General features: G+C 41.1%; 1 protein-coding gene across 6 annotated transcripts in view; it reads right to left on the bottom strand.

The window, feature by feature from the left end:
- TIAM2 (TIAM Rac1 associated GEF 2) overlaps positions 1–21960 on the bottom strand; it is a 165477-nt gene that overhangs the window by 72592 nt on the left and 70925 nt on the right. For all 6 annotated transcript variants that reach the window (XM_062640870.1, XM_062640865.1, XM_062640864.1 and 3 more), the window contains 4 exons: positions 14491–14602; positions 12235–13437; positions 6010–6445; positions 661–833 (listed from right to left, as the gene is read on the bottom strand). In XM_062640870.1, the coding sequence (XP_062496854.1) occupies positions 661–833; positions 6010–6445; positions 12235–13431 (1806 nt within the window). In that variant the 5' untranslated portion in view covers positions 13432–13437; positions 14491–14602. The remainder of the gene's footprint in view (positions 1–660; positions 834–6009; positions 6446–12234; positions 13438–14490; positions 14603–21960) is intronic.

Genomic DNA, 21960 nt, shown 5'->3' with positions numbered 1-21960 from the left:
GACTGTACATGTAAGGTCTGAGGAAAAGAGTTTCCTTCCTTAAAAAATGCCAAGTTAGTGGAGAGAGGACACGCAGGTATCTATGCACAAGCTATCCCTGGAGTTATTTACAAGCGTTGACTATGAATCAACATGTTTCTATGCAGGCAGTTCTACATAATACTGTTCTTTATTACCATTTACAGTGGTACAGATAAGCAGCCAAGATCTTTAGATTATTTTTAGCTTTCGCTTTTGAACATCTTGCACAAGCAAACTCTCTTCAAGGCCAGCAGATTCCGGGTTGAGCACACCATTCTGTAAGGGTGGAATGCTAACAGATGCAAAAGAAATTGATAAAAAAAGCTGATTTTTTAGAAGCTTGTAACAACCATGTACCAAAGCAGTTTTACAGATTTGTGATCTTTGTTCTTTTTGTATCTAAACCGTAAGTGACTGAGCCAACTGGTGTAATACCATATACCTGAAGTCACGTCATACACATAAATCAATATTATAATAGTAGAGTGTAATAGTGCAATTATGCTATTCTTTTTAAGTTAAAGGCACAGGCATGATGCCTGTGTGCATATGTATATACAAACATATGCACCCATGTGCATACTCATAAATACATTCTAGAATGGAAACAACTACAAAGTTCCGTATGCATACTGTTACCTGAAATAGGTAAACATCTCCAAATGAATTGCTGAGACAGAACACGTTTTCTTTCTTGGGATGTTCTGGAACAGACTGCACTATACTGTCTTCTGCAAACAGGGCGTATCGAGGCAAACTGCTCTGCTCCATCGAGTTCCTTCCATAGGTCTCATAAAACAGCAGAGTGCAACCTTTGCAGTTCAGAGGACAAAAAAAAAAACATAAGAAGAAGGTAAGTTCTGGATCTCCCATTTGAGTTCTCTTACTTTAATGCTTTTGTGAATTAAGACATCCTTCAGCAACTGGGAACATCAGTTCTGATCAGTCCCTCTTCTGAACAAAAAAAAAGAACAAATGAAGATCATTTAAACTGGAAAAGAGGCAAAGACAATGATGAAATTGCCAATGAAAAGATGGAACAGGCATCTAGTAGGGACATAACAAACATTCCTGGATTTAAAAAATAAAACAGGATAACTCAGAATGGAAGTGTCAAAGGTCAGATTGAATGGGGCTTGAGTAACCTGATTTAGTGAAAGATGTTGATGTCCATGATAGCGGACTGGACTCTATCTTTAAAGGTACCTTCTAACCCAAATTGTTCTGTGATTCTATGAATAAACTCAGCCTATTAAAATTTTAAAACCTGTAGAAAAGAGTCATGCCTGCTTAAATTGACTTTTCTGTTTATTAAATTAAACCAACTTTCTCATAAAAGCCACCTAAGAAATCTTTGTATTTGTTGAAAAGATTTGCAGCACCTCTTATCTTTATACAACATGTAGTGAATAAACTTCTCAAATTTAACCTGGATTTCCTTCTCCCTACCTGCAAACTGGAGACTAAGACAATTCTGATTAATTTAAAACAGGTTTAAAGGGGCTGAGTTTCAGGATGTTTGGTCTTGCAAATGGTGTAATATCCAAGGTACAAAACTTGCATTCCTGAAAGCATGCATTATCCTTGATGATGACAATCCTGAGTGTAACAACAGGAATTACTTCTGGAGAACAGCAGAGGAGACCTGTTCCCAGTCCCAGACAATATGACTACGTTGCCATGTTGCCTTTAGGAGTGAAGCTGGCTCAAGGAGGCCTTGTCTCCTCCATCCCCACTAGCCTTGCATTCCTGCCTCACGTTAAAACCCACTGTCTCCTGAGATGTATCAATTTGCCTGTTCAAGGGATCACCAACTGAACTAATCTAGTTCCAAATTAGATTTCTCAAGAATTTCTAAGGCTAGTTATGCATCCAGAAAAACAAGTAAATAACCCTCACTTTCACCCCTGGGAAATGGCAGCTTAATAATGGAGGGTTTGGTGCCTTTTTTTTCTTTTTAATTTGGAAGATAAATTAATACTATACTGTGGCTGAAGGTTTAAGCTGGAAGAACTAAGACCAGATACTGTAAATACATTCTGAAAACTGAGGATAATCTACGCAGTTAGAAAAATCTGAGGCTGATGATGGACTCTCCAGCAAGGCAAGCCTTCCCCAAAAGATAAGCTCACATTCATTCAGGAATTAATTTAAAGACGACCTATGGCTATTTTACATAGCAAGTCAGACCAAAGAATCACAGTGGTGCCTTAGGGCCTAGTAATCCATGTATATATTACTTCTGTAAGATCAATACATATTCAGTAGAGGACTTAAAATTCAGCCAATACAAGGATTGAGTTTGCTTTTGCTAGAGCTACAGCATTGTCATCTCTCTATCCTGCTTTTTGCTGTTTTTTCTTTAAAATTAAAAAGGCACCACAACACAGGGCAGCACCAAAACTGAGATTTTGGGTTGACATGCTGATTTTCAGTCATTTGGCGTTTCTCTGTGTGACACAATGTGTGTACATATGCACATGCACCTAGGAGCGTATCAAGGGGATATAGCCAAACTTGTAAAACAGAAATGTTTCCTCTGTGAATGCTTGCAAAGGACTTAGGTAAAACCAGAGTTCAAACTTTATTTTAGCAGTTCTCTAACATTTGCACTTAATGCTGCACTAAAAATCCCAAACACATCATCCAAAGCCACATAATTTTGAGGGGAACTTCCTCAAGGGTAAAATCTGACATCAGAACCAAAATCAAGGGGATTTTTTGATTCTTCTGTCTGATAAAGGAGAAATCTGGGCCTACTAGAGTTTATGGAACACATCTGCTGTAACAAGTTATGAGGTGGAATACAATTGTCCTCATACAACCCGGATTTCAAGTGTACAAAAAGTGAGGCATCAGAACAAGCATCAGAAATGGCCAGGACAACTCTCCAGAGGGCCAGAAGCTCTCTGCTGTTTGGCAGAGACAGATTCCAGTGATCCTCAATGGAAGTACTTTATACCTGCTCCTCCACTGCATTCAGGCAATCACATTCTCCAGTGCTAATGTACAGTTACAACAAAAAGGGAAGTATGTATCAGAGCTTACTGACCAAATCATCTGATAATTGAACAGTTGTCAAAGGAAGGAATCCAACAAATAGAAATGCTTCGATACTGCTTAAGTGCACCTTTTCCTATTACTGTCCAGAGTGTTTGGCAGAATATTTAGGATAAGAACAAATCCTATGAGTTGATCCCATCCTTTCCCCTTAGCAGCCCTCACTTGATCTTTATGACAGAAAAACTTGGAGATTTCTGCTGTTGGAAAAGAAGGATATGGTTTGTTATATTCTGCGTATCAGGCATGGCACTTGTCATCATTTTAACATAACAGGGCAAACTACACCAACAAAACCAAGTCCCCTCTTGTACTCAGCAGCAGCAGCAGGACTGTACAACCACTACAACTTCTGCATTTTAGGAAAGAAAATTAAGTTCTATTTTAAACTCCCATAGGCTCCCCTATGTGTTATCAAAAAGGTAACTAAAGATATGTCACTTTTATCCTGATAGTTTATATGTACATTAATAAAAAATTCTGAAGGGCATGCATGTGGGTTCAGGTGTATAGCAACCCAGGTATATGTTTAGGTCAAGCCAAGTGATCCCAGAAAGCAGCTAGTTTCATAAACTCTGAAAGACCCACTGGGACTGATTAGCATCCAAGTATTTTAATCAGAACTTGAGCCAAAGGGGGAGGGCAATGGGAATGCAATTTCCCTCTTTAAAATAAACTAATTAGACAGGACAGATGGAAAAGAGAGTTCCTCTTGTTAAAGGGTTACTATTCCAGCTCAGGTCTTGGTGGCCCTGAAAGTAGAGCAAGGGGCCTCAGGACATATATACTTTGAAGTCTGGCAGGTAACCAGATGGTTATAAGCCTTCTGCATATTTATAATTAAACACATCTCAATGGAGTGCAAAGAAACATGCTGTTCTCCATTTGCATACATGGCTATTTTTAGCCATATTTTTAAATACCTTGGCTATTTAAACTTCAAGAACAAATTAAATACAGATTTATTCAAAACTCTGTATAAGGAAAACTAAAGCAAGCACCTTGATCTTGATATAGCATATTATGAAAACAGAACTACGCCTTGATATCCAGACAGGCAAGTTTATTTTGGCATCAGAAGTCTCCACAGGACAATAAAGGTACAAGATCAAGGAAATGAAGAATGTATATTTAAAACAGCTAACAAAGCGGAAGAGATTCTGCACCATGAACGCAGCCATATCACGCACCCAAAGTAAAAAGCATTGTATTTAATACGTCTTATAATGTTAGAAGTTAATAAAAGTTTATTACAAAGAATTTTATTATTCCTTTTCATAGCTGGGAAAATTCAGGAAGCAAGAAGGGATGCCACTTGTTCAAGGTCACCAATGGGCCAATTTTACAAAGAACTGCACATGAAGTACCTAAATTCCTTTCCAGAGCTTCATTATCCTACAAATGCATGAACTACTAGTATAGAATGTACTTCAGTTTAGAGTGTTGATAGGTTTAGAAATTACTTGAATTTTAGAAGAGGCAAATCAAACTCATATTCATATTCCAGAAAACAAAGACATACAATAAGAGGGTAGAACACAGATACTGTGTTTCCCTTTTGTATACACTGCTTGCAAGCATGAATCATGCTATCTGATGATCAAGATAAGTGATTTAAACTGTTAAGAGTGCCTACATTTTGATCCCTTGATAACGGGTCTCTGAATCATTAGGCAGAACTGCTACATTCCTGCATGTGTGCTTCTTTCAAATCAGCGCTATCAACGGCAACATGCCCAACACTTGCTGTTTGCTGTTCATTTTCCTTCAGGTCTACACCCATGCAGGATTTTGAAAAGGGCAACCTGTGGGAAAGCTGTTATTTTCTCTCTTCCAGTCCCAGATATGCTAGGAAATTATTAAATTTGATCATTTCCTTACTCATTAACTTAGCATTATATTTACTGAAAGGCAAATCCTTTGGATGCAATTCAAAAAATAAAAATAAGACTATGAACTCACCCATTAAATTCCTCTTCCTCCCCACAATAAATGTTATTTTTCATCTCACACCGCCTGACACCCATGCACTTCTTGTGCACACCTACCTGCTCAATTACCCTGAGCCATGCATACACACTGTGAGAGCAGCAACCGCACCACAGCCCCATTAGCAGCAGCCCCTTTTAAGCAGATTCCTCCTAAAGAGCTGTTTCACAGCAGGAGCAGCCAGGGAAAATGGGAAGATAGGCATGCTGAAAGCCAGAAGGGATTGGCACTGCAGGATAAAGTGAAAGGTCATCAGGGAAAGGAGGGAGAATGGCAAGCCATGGCATTCATGCTGTTCATGGCAGCTAAGCCTCAGGCACCTCAGGATTTCCCCTGCTCCTACTTCAGCTTCCTCTGCCCTGAACTGCACACTTTTCAGTGTAAATGCTCTGTCATGGGAGTTCACCTCTTCACTATGTTGCCACATGAAGTACTGCACATGAATTGAAATTTTTCACATTAACTTAACCCAACTTTAAGTAAACGTCATAGCAAAGCCCAGGGAACTGTGTGCCTGTGACTGGGAATTGAGCACCCAGGACTTGTCCTGATCATTAAATTTTGAATCCCCTTGAGACAGTGGTGTGGCTTCTGTATTTTTCTCAGTTTTGGTTCAATTTGGTCTTGGATCTCCTCCATCCAAAAGGATCTTCTAAACCCCCAATTCTAGAAACTGGGAAGTCAAACAAAACAACACTCTTGCTATGGTATGAACCTCAAGCCTGCACATACAATCCCAAAGACATGAGCACTACCTCGATTAAGCGGGCTTCTTAGGCACATGCTCCACTTTAAGCATATGTGTAGACCATGTAAAGTTAGGCATGAACTTCTGATCCCACTTAACCTGGTCACAGGAACCAGCACACATGAAAAGTTGCCGAGACACAATGGAAACAACTGCCACTGCAAAGCCTAACGAGCAACATGATGGTTTACCTTTGAGTGTGACCCAGTACTGCTTCCACTTCCGCCGTGTGACCAGCTCCAGCTTCTTCTCCTTCTGCAGGGTCACCAGGGGCTTAAAGAACAGCCACCCTGCCTTGCGCACCACTCCTTGCTCTTTCTCATACAACAAATCCAGCTGTTCCAAGGAGCTGAGGGACTCGCCACTGGAGTCCTCTGTTTCTGAAGAAGTCTCAGTGTTCTCTAGGTTCGTCCTGCTCAGCTCCAGCTCCCGCATGAAGTTTTCATAAATGTTCTGCCTCAGAGCATCACTGCTGACTGCGTTGGTGGACTCGCTTCTCTGGGACAGGACATGGCTGGAGCCGGGTGTCCACAGCAAAGCAGAGAGCTGTGACGGTGCCAACATGTCTGTAGTGAAGTTGTCCATTCTGCTGTCAAAGTATTCACTCCCATCTTTACACTTTGGCTCCTGTGCAAAGGAAAAAGGAATTTGTCGGCGATCAGTCACCAGAGCTATGATGAAAAGACACGCATATTTGTATTTAAATTTGCTTCAAGTTTAGCCACAGCCAGATCCTTCATCAAGGGCCACCTCTTTTCGTCATTACATCATAGATTTTCCCTCAGCAGTCATTGACACTGTCAGTGCCACCACTTACAGTTTTCTCAAAAGGACCCTGTTAAACCTTAACCACTAAGTCTCTGAGCTTTGGTAAGTCAGACCCCTGCAAGTAATATCCAAATTCACTACTAACTGCTGGGGCTTCCTCTGGCTGAAACCTGAGGGACTGCAGGAGACAACCACATCATCCAGCTGAAACCCAACAACCACTACTTACATGCCTGTTTGAATATAAGCAGAAACAGTGTCACAACAAGTTTCTTTATTATTGCAGGGTTTTCAATACTTTGGTGACACCTATATTTAGCTTCAGCAGAGCTAGGCTGATTTTACCTTCACTTTCTATTTGCCATATAAACTTTGCTTAGCCAACACAAAAAGGGTCAAAAGTTGAGACTATTTTAAGCTGACAGTACTGACCAATTGACAAAAATCTAACTTGTGATTAAAAAAACCAAAAGATGTGCTTGCTGACTGGCACAAACCCGGTCTCCAGACTGCAGAGGTGTGCATTTTCTTACTTCTTGGAAACCCCCAGAAGCCTGACTATTTCATCAAGCACTGACAGGCCTTTCTCCTAATTGCACTGTGCAACTTCATCCCCTGTATTGAGAGGCTGGCTAATGTTATTTGAAATACCCATGGTAGGCCCATTTCTTGCAATTGCTTATTAACATGGGACGTTGTTGGCATATTAGTCCTTTTCTTTCTTAAGCCTTTCCCAGTAATGTGCTGAAGGGTCCCAACTCTCCCAAGGTCCAGTAATGGACAGGGATTTTCATCCTTGGTTAGACCCCTTGGTCGAACTTCACTGTTGAGAATCACATCACCCATCATACAAAACCATTTATTGTCTTTCCAACTGAAGCATTGCTGATGCTTTTTAAAAGCAACTACGATTTGAGAACACAAAAAAAAAAAAGATGCCTTTTGCAGTAGAAGTGTGAGGGAAGAGACTGCTATGAACAACTCAAAAAGCAAAGCTATTAGCCTCAGTAATAATAAAAGTATTATACTTTCAAGTTTAGACTGCCTCTCTAAAAGCATTTATTTGCTCATAGACTTCTGCACATGAATGAAGTAAATAAACCTTGGTCTCCTCTGAGCTGCTCTCATCAGCAGCTTTGAAAGCAACTACTTTTTGTTCCTTTGCTTCCCACCCAGTGCTCTTCAAGATTTCAGTGGAAAAGCTGTGCCGTGTTTTGATAGCATCAGGACCTCCAGAATGTAGCCAAGAGCAACAGTGGCATCACACACCCTCCCAAGTGTCACCAGCCAGCCACTTCTTAAACAGCAGGATGCTGCTGGTCATGGCCTCACAAAAGCCAACTTGAACAGAAACCCACATTCTCTTACAGTACACTGAAGTTCAAATCCGGCTTTTCAGATCACTGTGTCTGGTGTCAACAATTCAATTCTTCTGGGTAATGGAGCACCTTCCTCAAATCTTATTGCAGACTGTTAATCAAAGAGAACTCCCTAAACATCTCCCTAGGGAGAGTAACTCCCTGAACATCAGCAGGTTTGCTTTCTATGTGGTAAAGGGAGAGAAATAGAAGGAAGGGAATAATCAGGGAATAATCACACGTGCAATGTGTTTATGCCCACAAAGCAACTGTACAATATGGATCGTACAACTGCAGATCGGCCATCTGCAGTTCAGTGGGAAACTGGAAGCTTTCTTCACCCTCTTTTTAATTACTGTCACTGTACATGTGTGCCAAAATCCTCTATTTTAATTGTTTGATTATTCTCCAGGAACTGACAGTGTCCTTTAGAAGACTAACATACAGTTTATGAAAAATACATGTTTCTTTCAGTCCCAAAGCACTAGTGAGAAAAACAACATGAGATGGTGTCTGCTGTGAAGGGCCACTACTGAAACAACAAGCATTAATGAAAAGGGTGGGATACAACCTGTCCATGAACAACCACTAACCACATCCTATTTTTTTTCCATGCACACAGAAAGGGTAGAAATGAGGAAGTACCAGAGCAGAGTAAACACAGGAACCAAAATTAATATGTGCAGTTCACCATGACAACATCACTTGTATTTTGTTTTTTTCTTTAAAGAATAGAACTGGCAGAGTCACGCAGTCTCTGCTGGTCCTCAGTGAGGGTGTCACTATAGCAGTATCTGTTCACCACTGAAAAGGTCTGACCCAAATTACTGCTGGTGGTGGTGGTGGTGGTTTCCCTGCTGGCCAACTCACCACTTGTTTACTCTCTGTTGCACCTAGCAGTGAAAGAAAACTACCACTGTTTCTGCTCAGCTGCACTCAAGCAGACCTCTCAATGTCTGAGATACACCCTGGAATAGTTGTAGATTATGCAAAAGAAAGAGTGGCTAAAATATCAATTAGACAAAGTGATGCATGTTATAATAAACTGTGAAGAACAATACAGGAAGCAATGAAGCCTGCTAAATTCATTAGGGCCCAAGCTCAAAGTAGAATCTAAAACTAATTTTCAAGCCAAAGAAAGAGGTTGTCTCAAAGTACTTTTAATTCTCTTTACAACACACTTCAGGGCTCTGGCTTACGAAGTCAGGAAATGTCAGAAATTATTCTCATAAAGAGGCTATTTACTATTTAATCTACCTGCAGCAGCAGTATCTGGTGGCTGGATTTTCATTATAGATAGCAATTTCTCCATGTTATACAGCTGCACACTGACCTTACATCACCACCTTAGCCATGGCTGACTGTGCAACAAGCCTGCCTAAATTCTCTCCACAGGTTGCGCATGCATCATATATACCTTGCTGCTCACACAGAATGTATCCTGATATACCATCTACCTAATGCCATTTCAGCAACAATTAAAACAAGTGAGGACATACTGTGCAGCCGAGTGCCAGGGAGCACATTAGGACACTCTCAAGCCACAAAAGCTGGGTCATGGCACAGAATGGCTGCAAGTCTTAAGATGAGATCATTATTAGAAAGGCAAACTAAATTCCAGGATGTATCAGATCAAGTATCAGATCAAGTCAGACATAAGGAAACATCCAAGTCACTAGACAGGGTACCGCCATGGGCTCCTCTGAAATATCCCATATCCAAATCTGTTTATGGATGATTTAAAACAGGTGCAGAGGAAGGGTGCCAGAATTAAAAAGGAAACAGACTTCCTATCTTTAGACAGCAGACAAAAAAGAGTCTGCATAACCCCTCAAATGTGGCCTGAGAAAATAAACCATTTCTCCCTTTAACCAAATCATAACAGATTAAATAATAGGGAAGAATAATGTAGCAGACAATGCTGGCATCAGAACAAAATGGCGAGGACTACATTTACTCTACAAATTAGCAAGTATTGGAGTAAGAGGATCTGGAAACAGACTTCAAGATGGGGAAAAGCTCACTTGATTTTAAATTGCAATTTGCTCACAAAGGAGATTAAACTCTACTGCCTTTCTAGCAGCAGGGCACCGGCCTCAATATCCCAAGACTGTGCCTCCTGGTCCTATGCCCCATGAAGCAGGAGGCTTGGCCAGCTTGTTTCCACTGGGTCAGCTGGAGGTACCTATTCCACCCAGTCAGCACTGGTGCTTAGGCCTACTTATAGGGAAATATTCCAGCTTTCACCTACATTCAGTCCAAGTGACTCACAGTCAGTTATTAGTAATGTGCTGAGGAAGGGACACATCGTTCAGAGCAAAACACGAAGGCTACAATCACTGTGATTAACAGCCTCACAAACAGCGATTTAACCCTCTGACACATCATACCCACACACGGTACTTCTGCATTTTTAAGCCAAAGGACCCAGTGAGAGTTTAATCGTTACCAAACTACAACACAGCAACCCCCAGAAGAGATGGCAGGTTATTCAAAGTGTGCAAGGCAGAAAGGAACTGACCAAGCCTCACGAGGAAGGCAAAATCATAAAGCATTCAGCACCCCTCTTATCCCTCCTGTCACTGGGTATTTGTCTAATAAAAATCAAGTACTATACCCTATGCCTTTTCCTAAGAAATCACCATTTTTGAGCTAGGGCTTATTTCCTTCTTCCAGAATCAGATTCAAGCTTGATGCAATCCCACCAGCCAAATTCCCTTGCTGTGTCTGAAGTCAGCTCACTGCATAGCGAATTCAAAACAGCTATGAATCGTGCACCATAAATACCATTCTGAAAATGTCATAACTAGAGCAATACATGGCAAAGGTCTGCGATGCAGAGATCGTATGTAAAGCCTGGCTGTAAAATCCAGAACAGCTACAGATGTTGAAACCAGTGAAGAATCCCAGCTCTAGGTGCTGAGGCTTTTCACTGATTCCAGTTTTTCTGCCTCACCTCACCTTCTCTTTCACAGCAGAGTAAAAAGGTGAAGAGACAGCATCTGATAAAGTACATGAGCACCAACTCACAAAAGAAGTGATCCAAATAAACAGCTTTCATTTTCATTTTCCCAGTTCTGTAGCCTGCACCTAGGATTTACACTGTCAAACCTTATGCCGACCTTACTTCTGAGCCTAAAGGTCTGTCAGTGGTTTACATCGCAATGACAGGTGCCTGCTAAGCACGATAGCTGTCTGAATTTCCAACATGGGAGACAATATTTGCTTTACATGCCACATAAAACGTGTTATGATCTACTGCATAGCTGCTGCCTAAGTTACAGAAGAAGGTGTTGCCTTCACTGCTCACTTCTGAAGTGGTCAGCACTCCAATGTTTCTGAAAAGGAGCAGATCCTTCATTTAGGGAAGCACAGTGACTCTTCCTGTATAAGAGACACTAGGGAAGATTAAAAAAATAAATACAAAAAGATGCAAACCAAAACAAAAACCAGTCTGTGCCCTCCATTTCAGCTTGTGAACTCAGAGGCAGAAGTGAAGGCACAGTCTGGCATTTAAAGAGCCAATTCTGGGACCTACAGCTAGAGATGAGAATTTCATTACTAACCACAGGCATCTTAAATTCCTGTTAATGGGATTAGCCTTAAATTCTTCTAAGGAAACATCCTTTCCCTCCATCTTGTCCTCCTCCCATCTCTTTCTTCACACCACCATCTCCCAGCGAGCCAGATGGCAACTCAAGATTTCCCATCTGGTGAACTAAGCACCATGTAATGCCTTAGTGGAGGTGGAGGCAGAATCAGCAGCCCTGGTCCATACTCTACAGCTGCTTGCCTTGCTAGAGATGGACCAGCAATGAAACCAAAGTGAATGGTAAAGCAAATAATACGAACAGAGAATACTTTCAAAGACATTTATAACGTCCTCCTTCTACTGCTCTTTCCACACTCTTCATAAACATATGCTGATTCATGGCACAGGTGAAAAAAAGAGAAGGCTTAAAAACTCCAAGTTACTTTTTAAGTGATGCAATGATTTCAAAAATTATTTCAAAAGCTAATTCACTGAGAGATTAGGCTGCAGAGACTGGAGTTAACTAAGAAACTGACAAAAGAGGAAGGGAAAATTTGCACATACAAACATTTATCTTTTTTTGCTATTGTATTTCAGACAGCTCCAGGGATGCAATGCTTCTCAGAATTCCACAAATTACTAAATCAGATTAGCAAGTAATTATCCTGTGAGAAAGACAAACATGATGCAATCGCTACATTTGTAAGAGAAATCTACAAACCAACTTTCAGGCACTTAAGCTGGGGTTTCCTACATACCTGCAGCTTCCTCTTCTTCCTCGAGAGGCTTCCCGTCCAGTCACTGATGCGTCGCATACGGTTTTTTAATGTATCCTTCTTGGATGCATCCTCACTGAGGGGCTTGGACTTTCTGCACGGGAGCGTGTAGGAGGAGTAATGTGCAGGACTTCCCTGCTCTACCCTGGAGGGAACATCAATGTCTGAGGCAAATGAAACACGGTTGCTTAGGCTTCCATGAGTGTCAACGTACTCGTCAGACAGCCTGATCCCAGGTGAAGGAGTGCTTTCCAAATTTGTATCCTTATAGAGATCTCGGAGTGAGGAAAGAGATGAACTTTGGTTGAAGGACTTCTTGTTGTCGCTTGCTGGGAAACTGGCATGAATCCTTGTATCTGGAGTGCTCCTGGTCAAGTATGGACCATCCAGCTCATTGATATCCCCAGCATTTCCCCAGAGAGAGTCATACCATGAAGACTCGGAACTGAGGGAGCTTCCTTTACTAGATCGAAGCCTTGAATCGGTAGGCGACAGACGATGGCTTGAAGAACAGTCTGCACTGGAGTTCCTCCTAACATCAAGCAGGTTATTTGGCTTAGATTCCAATGCAGGTGAATACCTCAGCAACTGGACTGGTCCACTGGACTCCTCAGTCGGTACCTTGCTGTTGCTGCTATTGTGGAACTCGACCCTCAAGCAACCATCCAGCTTCCCCAATGTTTTAATGAGAACTTTCGGACTTCTCCTGTCCTCTGATGGGAAGGTTGATGCAAGACTCTCATTCTTTCCATAACAATTTAAAATGTGTCCATTGCATTCTCGAGAGGCAGTGTGATTGTTTCCAGCTTGAAGGCCAATATAGTGGAAACCGTTCTCTGGCAAAAACACTGCGCTACTTCCTTGGCAGTAGTCCCCCGAGGTATTTGTCCTGTGTTTGGCGTAGGCATTGCTTTTAGAGACCTTCACCACAGTGTCACCAAGTCTAGATGAATAAGGCTGACTACTCTTGAAGTGTGAAAGGCAGCTTCTGGCAAGGGACCTTGATTTGTAGTTTGAGCCACTATTGGTATGTCCCCATCCATGCATAGAGCAAGACTTTTCATCTTTAGCATGAATGCTGCGAATTTTCAGAGAACAAGGCTTCTGCTTGGCACTGGCTGTAGCAGCAGCATGATTTTTCGATCCCTGAAGACTGTATTGGCTTTCTGAATTCCCCATTTTCCCCTAAATTAAGTAGAGCTTCATTAGAAACAATGGCTATTAGACAGCAGAAAGTAACAGACCATTTTTACCATCTACACAGGAAAAGTGCCTCTTTAAAAATAATATGAAACAATTGTTTCAAAAAAAAAAAGCCATTAAATAGCCATTTACAACATTAAATTCATAACTGAATTTCTTTTAGGGGCAAGCTAGGAAAGCCTATTCTCTGTGTGGTTCATTGCCCCTCTGTTATAAAGCTGGAATCTAACTCCATTGAAATCATGTCAACACCTTTCTCCACCCACACCCTTGGCAACGTCCTTTTCTTATAACTTACAAAATCTCTGGCTCCCCAGAACAATGGCATAATGAAAGGGAGACAGCAAGATAATCATAACTTAAACATAAAGTGAACTGTACTTTCAAAGAAATCCCTTCTGTCAGGAGACAAGCCCACTGCAGTTTCAGCTTGGCTGGTTTCTTTGCAACCAAGTGTTGCCTCAGTGAACTGTTCAGCAAACCCCAACTTTGTGTTTAAGTGGAGTCAATACAGGATAAAGGAAAAAGAAAATCCAAATAAAAAATAACTCGGTTATTGAATAGCCTCATCTTCTATTACAGCACAAAACAGCATTATGTTTGTTCAGCATGGCACAGTTTGGTAGTTCAGTTAGTAAAATGCTTTTCAGCTTTTTACTAAATTCACAGAGAATAGCACACACTGGAGCAGTCAAATTGCTCCCGTGAGATGACTGAAGATTTTGAACCTACATGAAGTGTACCCCAAAGTAAAAGAGATTGATCTGTTTTGTTATTTGGAGTGAATCTCCACTGTTTTGTAATTTACAGAAACAACATCAAAGTGGTTTTCCATTGGCACTACGCTTCTTTGCATGTCGGATCTCAGACTATCACTCTTAGGAGAATATACTTATAGCCTCATTAAAATTTTGTCAAAATAAGCCGCTGCAAAAGCATAATCTTATCTCCTAGAGTCTGTATATATTTTAACATTCCTACGTCTATCCCTTAGCACTTTTAGATGAAAAGCATAGTACAGAATGAAGAGCAAACCTGTAGAATCACCCTTAAACACGGGCACAGTTAGCAGCTAACATGCTCTGCATTGTCTTTGTGGCCAGCCATTACACTTGCCAAAATCCGGATGGAGTTGCACGCAGCCTTCCTAGAAAACACCAAAAAGACAAAGAAGGTTTTTCATTCAAATAGAACTTACACTTTACTCCAGCTATAAGCAAAACAATTACAAAAAAAAAAACAACGCACAGACTGAAGTTAAAAACAGAGAAGAGAGGTCTGTTCCAGGGATTCCTGGACTTTTTTATACACGGACTTTTTAATACATTTTTATACACGGACTTTAATAACTGACATTGAATTAACAGGATTAAGTCACTGGGTGGTTTTTTTCTAATTCTGTCCTTGTCCCCCCTCAACAACAAATTAAGGCAAACTTTGAGCCCCCTCCAGTTTTCTTTTTGAAAGACGAATTACAGATGGCAGAACTGTTCAGTGATCTTTACAATGTGGACTAAACTGGTCAGAGCAATGTCCCACAGCACCCGTTTATCCTTCCCCAAACCTGGATTCCACTATGACCCCTGCCATGAAAGGCCACTGTGCAATTCACTCCATCAACTACCCAGCAACCTCCCTCTTCAGGTTTGTTCTGGTTTTTAAGTTAATCTGCCAGTAAAACAAGAAAAAGACAGCACCAAGCGCTGCACACACACAAACGTAACAAGACCTAAGTTCTTCCTGACCATCTGAACATACTGTCTCTTCAGTTGGCACACAAAAGCCACAACTCAAATCAAAAGGACAGAAGCTGAATCTCACAGAACACACCAGCAGTTTAGAGACTGAAACACTCAGTAGAAAAGACAATGTACAAGATTGCAGGCTCAGTTCTAGAATACACATTTTTAGCTAGAAACCATTCTTAATATACTACCCAAAAAAATATTCTTCTCTGCATAAATTCAGTGGCTGCTGTTCATAATTTTTAACTGAATACCCTCTTGATTTGAATGTGTAGAGTTTTGGGTTTTTTTACTTGCTTTGTGGTTATTTACTGTATAAGAACCTTGAAGATATTTAAAAGAATTCACTGGTTAACCTAGGTATTTTGCTAACCTTACCAAAAACAAAGGTAAAGACTGCAAGCTAGAGCTAAAAACAGTCTCAAAATGCCTAGAAAAAATTATCTTTTATCTTATTCTAACAATTTGGAACATTCATGTTTAAGACACTCTTGCCTCATGGATTTGATTTGCCTATGCTGTTAAGTGCACACATTTATGTAAACAGTTTTAAAAATGTCAGATGAAACATGGATTAAACAAAAGATTGAAGGTAAACATAAGACAACACACAAACTTCCTACACTCCAAGCCACTGAACAAATTGTGAACCCCCCAGCAGAACTGCCTTCCTCGATCCAACAGGCACAGACCACAAATGAGCAATGAGTTTACATTCAGAATTCTTCATCTGGGAGCAGAAAGTACATTCAACAAGGGGCTTTGAAGGGTTTATATCTATTCATAAGGGAACACTGAACCCAATTTGTCTAAAGAAACAGGCAAAAAGACCATCTGGTCTCCATAGCGATTGTTCAATGGCAAGGTAATCCTTTTAAGAGAGTGGGTAGCGAGCAAGCTGCTGTCATGAACCTCAGAAGATAGACATTCAATTCATCAAGGCTCGAACCGCTGCTACCAGGCTCTATTGTACATGTCTGATCCAATACACAGGTCACATAATGGGTGAACGAATAAATTTATCTCGGGGTACAATGTCTACAAAATAGCGCCTCAGTCTGTGAAGGAATCAGTCAGCAGTACAACAGAACAGTCAATAAATCCCATAGAAATAGCCCCAAGGAATTTCTCTCAGCATCCTGGCTGTCCAGAAAGCTACGGTAGGCTAAACATTCGTGCACACTGCAATAACCAATCGGGGCATCTGCAAGGCTGCACAAAGACCATCAACCTGAAAATCAGCTGTGGTGCCTTTCTCTTGCCTCACACTTGTGTGAAGCAATTTTCTTTCTGCAGATTATAAAGGGGATGGTGTAGGGGGAGAGAGCAGAGTGAATCAGCTGGTGCCCAAAGGCAGAGGGACACTGGGGCAGGCAGGCAAATGTGGACAAGCTCTGGCTGTGCTTGCTCCAGTCACACATTTTACACTATTTGAACTGTGGAAGCACTGGAAGTTACAGTGCAGGGAACAGAGTTCAGCTTCCCCTATATTTCCCACAGCAACCTACCACCGCAGACGAAAATGTGCTTTTCTCTCTTCTTACACAGAGGGATGAATACTTCTTGTGAGTAAAACCAGTTTCTATGAATATTTTCTTCAGTTATAATCAGCATATTTAGAAAGCAGCTCACTGTGCCTGAAGACGACTATTAAGAGTTTATTTGCTTTCAATTATACCACATTCCCTAAAAAAGAAGTTTTTAATCTTCACCCTGGTTCATCTTAACACATTCAAAAAACCCAGCTATGCAAACATACTAATCTGGGGTGATTAGTATGTTTCCCCACCACACCCAATAATTAGCGCAAATCATAACCCCAGAGCTAAAAACGTATTTCCCCACCTTTGGGCTTCTCCACATTAAGTTCCCTTAGACATTTTGGGCTCCAAAATACAAACATTCGAGCTGTTCTGGAGAAGCGCCTGATCAGGTCCTTTCCAAGCCTAACTATTCTACGATTACTACCACCGCACCTAGACTGCTTTATAAATGCCAGAGGGGTAAATGCCTTTCTTAAGATGAAGGTGAGTGCACGTACAAGTAGTGCTCTACAATTGCATGGGTGCATTCCTCCTCAGTCTTAATCTCTCAAAAGACAGGTTTAGAAACCTTGACTTGCTAACCATACTGCAAGCAAAACTGAACTATAACAACAACATCCCAGTACTAGGTTTGCTTATAAGATACAACAAGGAATTATTACATTATGAATTAGCGGGAGATCTGAGTCAAGGGAGACAGGCTCCTGTGTTGGTCTCATCTGCTACAGTGGGAACACAGACCAAAATGATTTTGCTACTGCCAGCCATCTGCTTCCTGTACAGTCACACTAGCCAGGCTGAGACCCTAAAACTACAGGTCAGAAAATGGCAAGCTCCAGACTGATGGGAGGCGAGCACAGAGCCATAAGTAGACTGAATGCTCCGCAACCACAGTCAGCACTGGGCAGTAGCTATATACCAGTTACAAAAAGGCAAGAGACTGCGGTAGCATCTTCCTAGGGAGGTTCAGCAGGTTTCCCTGACTGGAACTGACTATTTCACCACCCAGGATGTTGAAAGAGCTCAACTAATTTCACCCCTAGCAAAGTTAGGCTTTAGCCTGGATCAAGAAGTTACCCCCATGAGGCACACAAACACATCCACCAAAGCTATCTCTCTGATGTATTTTGATGCCTTTATTCCTCTGGATGGCTGCTGACAATGAATCTTCACTGGCAGCTGTATAAAAAGTGATCTGCAAACCATTCAATACCTGCGGAAGCTTTCCCAAAAATCTGCTGATGAAGTACAGGGAAGTTGATCCTACCTTCACTAAACAGGGCATCAGTGCAAAACCAGCAAAAACAATGGCAAAAAAACCCAAACAACAGGTCTAAATGAGGATAACATCACGCCATAAAATAAGCACCAGAGTGAGGACTCATTAAGAAATGCAGAAACTCATGAGTCTTCAGCAATACCAGGAACAGGAACTCTTCATGCACATCATAAGGGCTTAAATTAAATGTTTTTAACAATAAAAAGGCTTTTAAAAGAAGTGCTGGATCAAGAGCTAAAAATAGGTAGGAGCTAGAGCTACCCATCTCACCACTAAAAAGTAAAAGCCTACATCTTTTCAGTTCTTTACAGTGACACACCAGGATACAGTTTAAACTTTTTAAGAAGGAATTTCCTTGAGGAAATTAGTCAAGAAAGAAATAAGCTAACCAAGTGTTTTATTCATACTTGTAGCTTACACAGCCACCATGTGTCACCACATCTTCATCAACAGGAGGATTGTTACATGCATCAGTGCAGTACCTTTAAAGAAGGCACCTGCTTCTGGACACAGTCCCTTTTCAGCTATCCATATTGGTATAAATATCTGGCAAAGTAAGGCAGAACTTCAACTCATTCGGTGGTGATATAAATACTTGTGCAAAGAGCCTTTACATGCAAAGGGCAGAGTATATCCCATCAACTGCTCTCTAGTAATGAAGCAAGAGCACAGTCTTGCATGCTTTCTGTTGTATTTGAAAATCCTATTTCCACATGGGCAGGTAAGGACACCCAACTGCAGAGTCAGACTACAATGGCCATCTCCAGGCTGCACATGGTGGGGAGGGGAGGCTTCACCAGAGTCTTTACACAGGTGGCTGCTCTGAGTGCGTGGTTCATAAGTGCAGAGCAGGAGACTGTCATCAGGATCAGTGGAACTGGGATAATGGAGAATCTGAAAGCATTTCAGAGCAATAAAAAAAGGAAACAGAAAGCCCCCTCATTTATATGAAATGACCAACTTGTTTTCTTTTAATGGCAGATCCAGTTAGAAATGTTGCATGCTGTCATGTACAGCAACTACATTACTGGCTTTTTACATCAGGAAAAGCCTTTTCTGTTTTTGGTTTGGCTTGGGTATTTTTAATTGACAGAGCAACTCGTACTTTTTTTTTCTTTCTTTTTACATTCTCTTTCACTTAGTTGTTAAAACACTGTCCATGGCTTATGTAAAGTCCTAGAAATTGTATATAACTATCTTTCACGTACTAACATGTTCGTAAGCTTTGCAAGCAATCAGTGCACTTTGTGAATTCTTACAGGGATACAGAATTACAGGTTTGAAGTTTAATTAAGTTTTAATCTACTTGGGGTTTTAATGCAAAAGTAATACAGAATGCTAGAATGCGAACCTGTCCTCCCCTTCCTGCACGTACGGATGGATATGTGAAATTAATGAGGGAGGCAGGTTAGTACAACATTGTGTCTGGATTAAATGTAGAATTTCTTACTGGAAACAATTTACTGTATTTTTTAGAACTACGCATTTTGGTCACATGCTTCCACAAATCAGAAGCAGATTTCTTATTCCTGCAATCTCAATCGCATTCCTATTACAAAAATATACCATAATAATTATACCATGGTATTCTTGGCAGGATACTTTGCATTATATACCACTGCATTCAAAGAATGAATAACCAAAACACCACAAGTATGCCTTTCTTAAAAAAAAAATAGGACTGTTTTGTCTTAAAAATCCAATTTGAAGCCAGAATTCCTCACTCACTCATTAGCCTTTTTAAAGCTACAGACTCCTGCATTAAGAACTGCTTGGTAGCTCACAGATCAAATCAAAACAAATAGTTTTCTTATTAAAAATCAGGAGTCATTATGACCCCAGAAACTTCTTTTATGCTGTGAATCATACCTACATGGCATATAGACTTCTAATTTCACAGTTTAAGCAAGAAAGGGACACTCTTCTTTACCAGGATTCTTTTCTTTAAATACATTAATCCAAACAGGTCTACACTGCATCACATATATACTGCATCAGAATTACACATTCCTTACCTGGGACATGACTCCTTCTTTTACTCAGCCTATTCTTCTGGGTCCAAAACATTGGCAGCTTAATTAAATTATGTTCTATAGTTTTCAAGTTAGGGCAATATGGAAGATTGAGTCAAGCCTAGAGATCCTTATCATATTACACTAGTGCTTATACAATCTAAATCTCTAGGGACTTTTTCTTTGGCAGGAGAAACAAATTTCACCATCTGTAAATGTTATTGAAATTATACACAATGGCTAAAGTGCACATCCATTTAAATAAAAGCCATTTAGCTTAGGAAAAAGAAAAAAAAAAAGAAAAAAACAAAAAACAACAACCAGGAATGCCAGCTAACATCTTGGCTTAATGCAGTAGCTGCAGTAGTTAAAGAGTTGATATGTCAAAGGGTCTACTTCCTGCCCTCGAAGGGGAAATGAGCCCAGTGATTTGAAAGGTCTTTACTCTGGTTGTAAGCATACTGGCAGGTCCCGATGTAGATTAATATGGTGCTTTCAAAGGATTTCAAGGCCTGGGGGAGAGAGGATGGTGCACCTGAAAGGAGCCAAGATGCTCCAAGCAAGGGATCTTTGGCTCCAGCCTCGCTGCCTGCCCTGGGCCAGTGAGTAACAACATTTCAGAGACCAAGCTCAGACCTGCAGACTTCCTGCCTGAGCTTAGACATAACCCTGAAGAGATCGCTGCCTTAGACCTCCTTATTCATGGTAACAGCTGGAGGTGAGACTCTGATGTTCCTGTCAAACTGGAATTCCCAATCCCCACCAGGAACATCTGCCCTCCTCTTGTCTGTTTCAGTAGCAATCAACTCATGTCATCAAATAGTCATAGTCAGCAGGCAGCTATGGGGATATTCTCTGACCTGTATCCACCCAAAACTGTAGATTACAAAACATCAGCTTTGAAGAGGGTAAAAGAAATGTTATTTCTGGACTAGGACACAGCTCACAACACCATACCCTGAGCATCCCTGTAGACAAGCAATCCCAGGTAGAGCAGAAGTGAAGGCAGCAGAGCAATTCCAGGCAGGAACATTAGCCCATTCTGCCCCAAAAGATCCTTTATGGTGTAAACCCTCCCAGGTCTATTGGACCAACTCTGAACCCTTGGCACCAGAGAAAAATTTGCAGTAGCAACTGCAAGAGAGTGTGCTTCAGGCTGTGGGACAGGGCCTGGGATGGCTGTGGGACTCCCTGCCTGCCACCTCTTACATAGCCCACTCCACAAGTGGGAGGGGAACCCATGCTGCATTTGGCATAGTCTTTTCTATTTCTCAGTTTACACATTCATAAACACTTGAGAGTGTCAGTTCCAAAGTAAATGCTTTCCCACCTTTGGCCCCGGGACTTCCTGAAGAGGACAGAGGATCTGGGAGTTAGACACCAGAGATAAACCTGAGACACGGTCCTTTGGAAAATTAGAAACAGATCTTGATTTTTGCATGCCAAGAGCCCTATAGCAGTCACACAGCTCTGGGCTTCCTTTTCTATACCCCTGCAGTACCAGCGCATTACTCACACATCAGAAGAATAAAAAAGTACTCTGAGGATTAGGCTTCCCCACTGAAACACTTGCTTTGTAGCTTCACAGCTACCGACTGCACTATTCAGAGTCCTCTCTTCCATGACATATGGATATCTCTTTCCTGCTGAAGGTGATCATGAAAAAAATACAATCCATCTATTGCCTCTAACTAGTAATTTGCCATACATTGTATAGTGTTATTGAATCGTCCACCCAAAAGGGAAAGAAACGCACCATTTCCAGAAGTAATACATCAGCATACAAAATTAACTCTGTGACCACATCAGCAACAAGCATAAACAAAGTAGCAAACTTTGGTTGCATTGTACAAGCAATTAATCACCCCATGCTTAAAAAAAAATTGGGGGATGCGGTAGTGGAAGGCACTTCTCCATTTCTGGGG

Source organism: Pezoporus occidentalis, unplaced genomic scaffold, assembly GCF_034315485.1.
Source record: "Pezoporus occidentalis ecotype Australia unplaced genomic scaffold, CSIRO_AGI_Poc_V1 ctg67, whole genome shotgun sequence".
Classification (NCBI taxonomy): domain Eukaryota; kingdom Metazoa; phylum Chordata; class Aves; order Psittaciformes; family Psittacidae; genus Pezoporus; species Pezoporus occidentalis.
The sequence above is the reverse complement of the archived record's forward strand: the minus strand, read 5'-3'. Positions and strand labels throughout refer to the sequence as shown.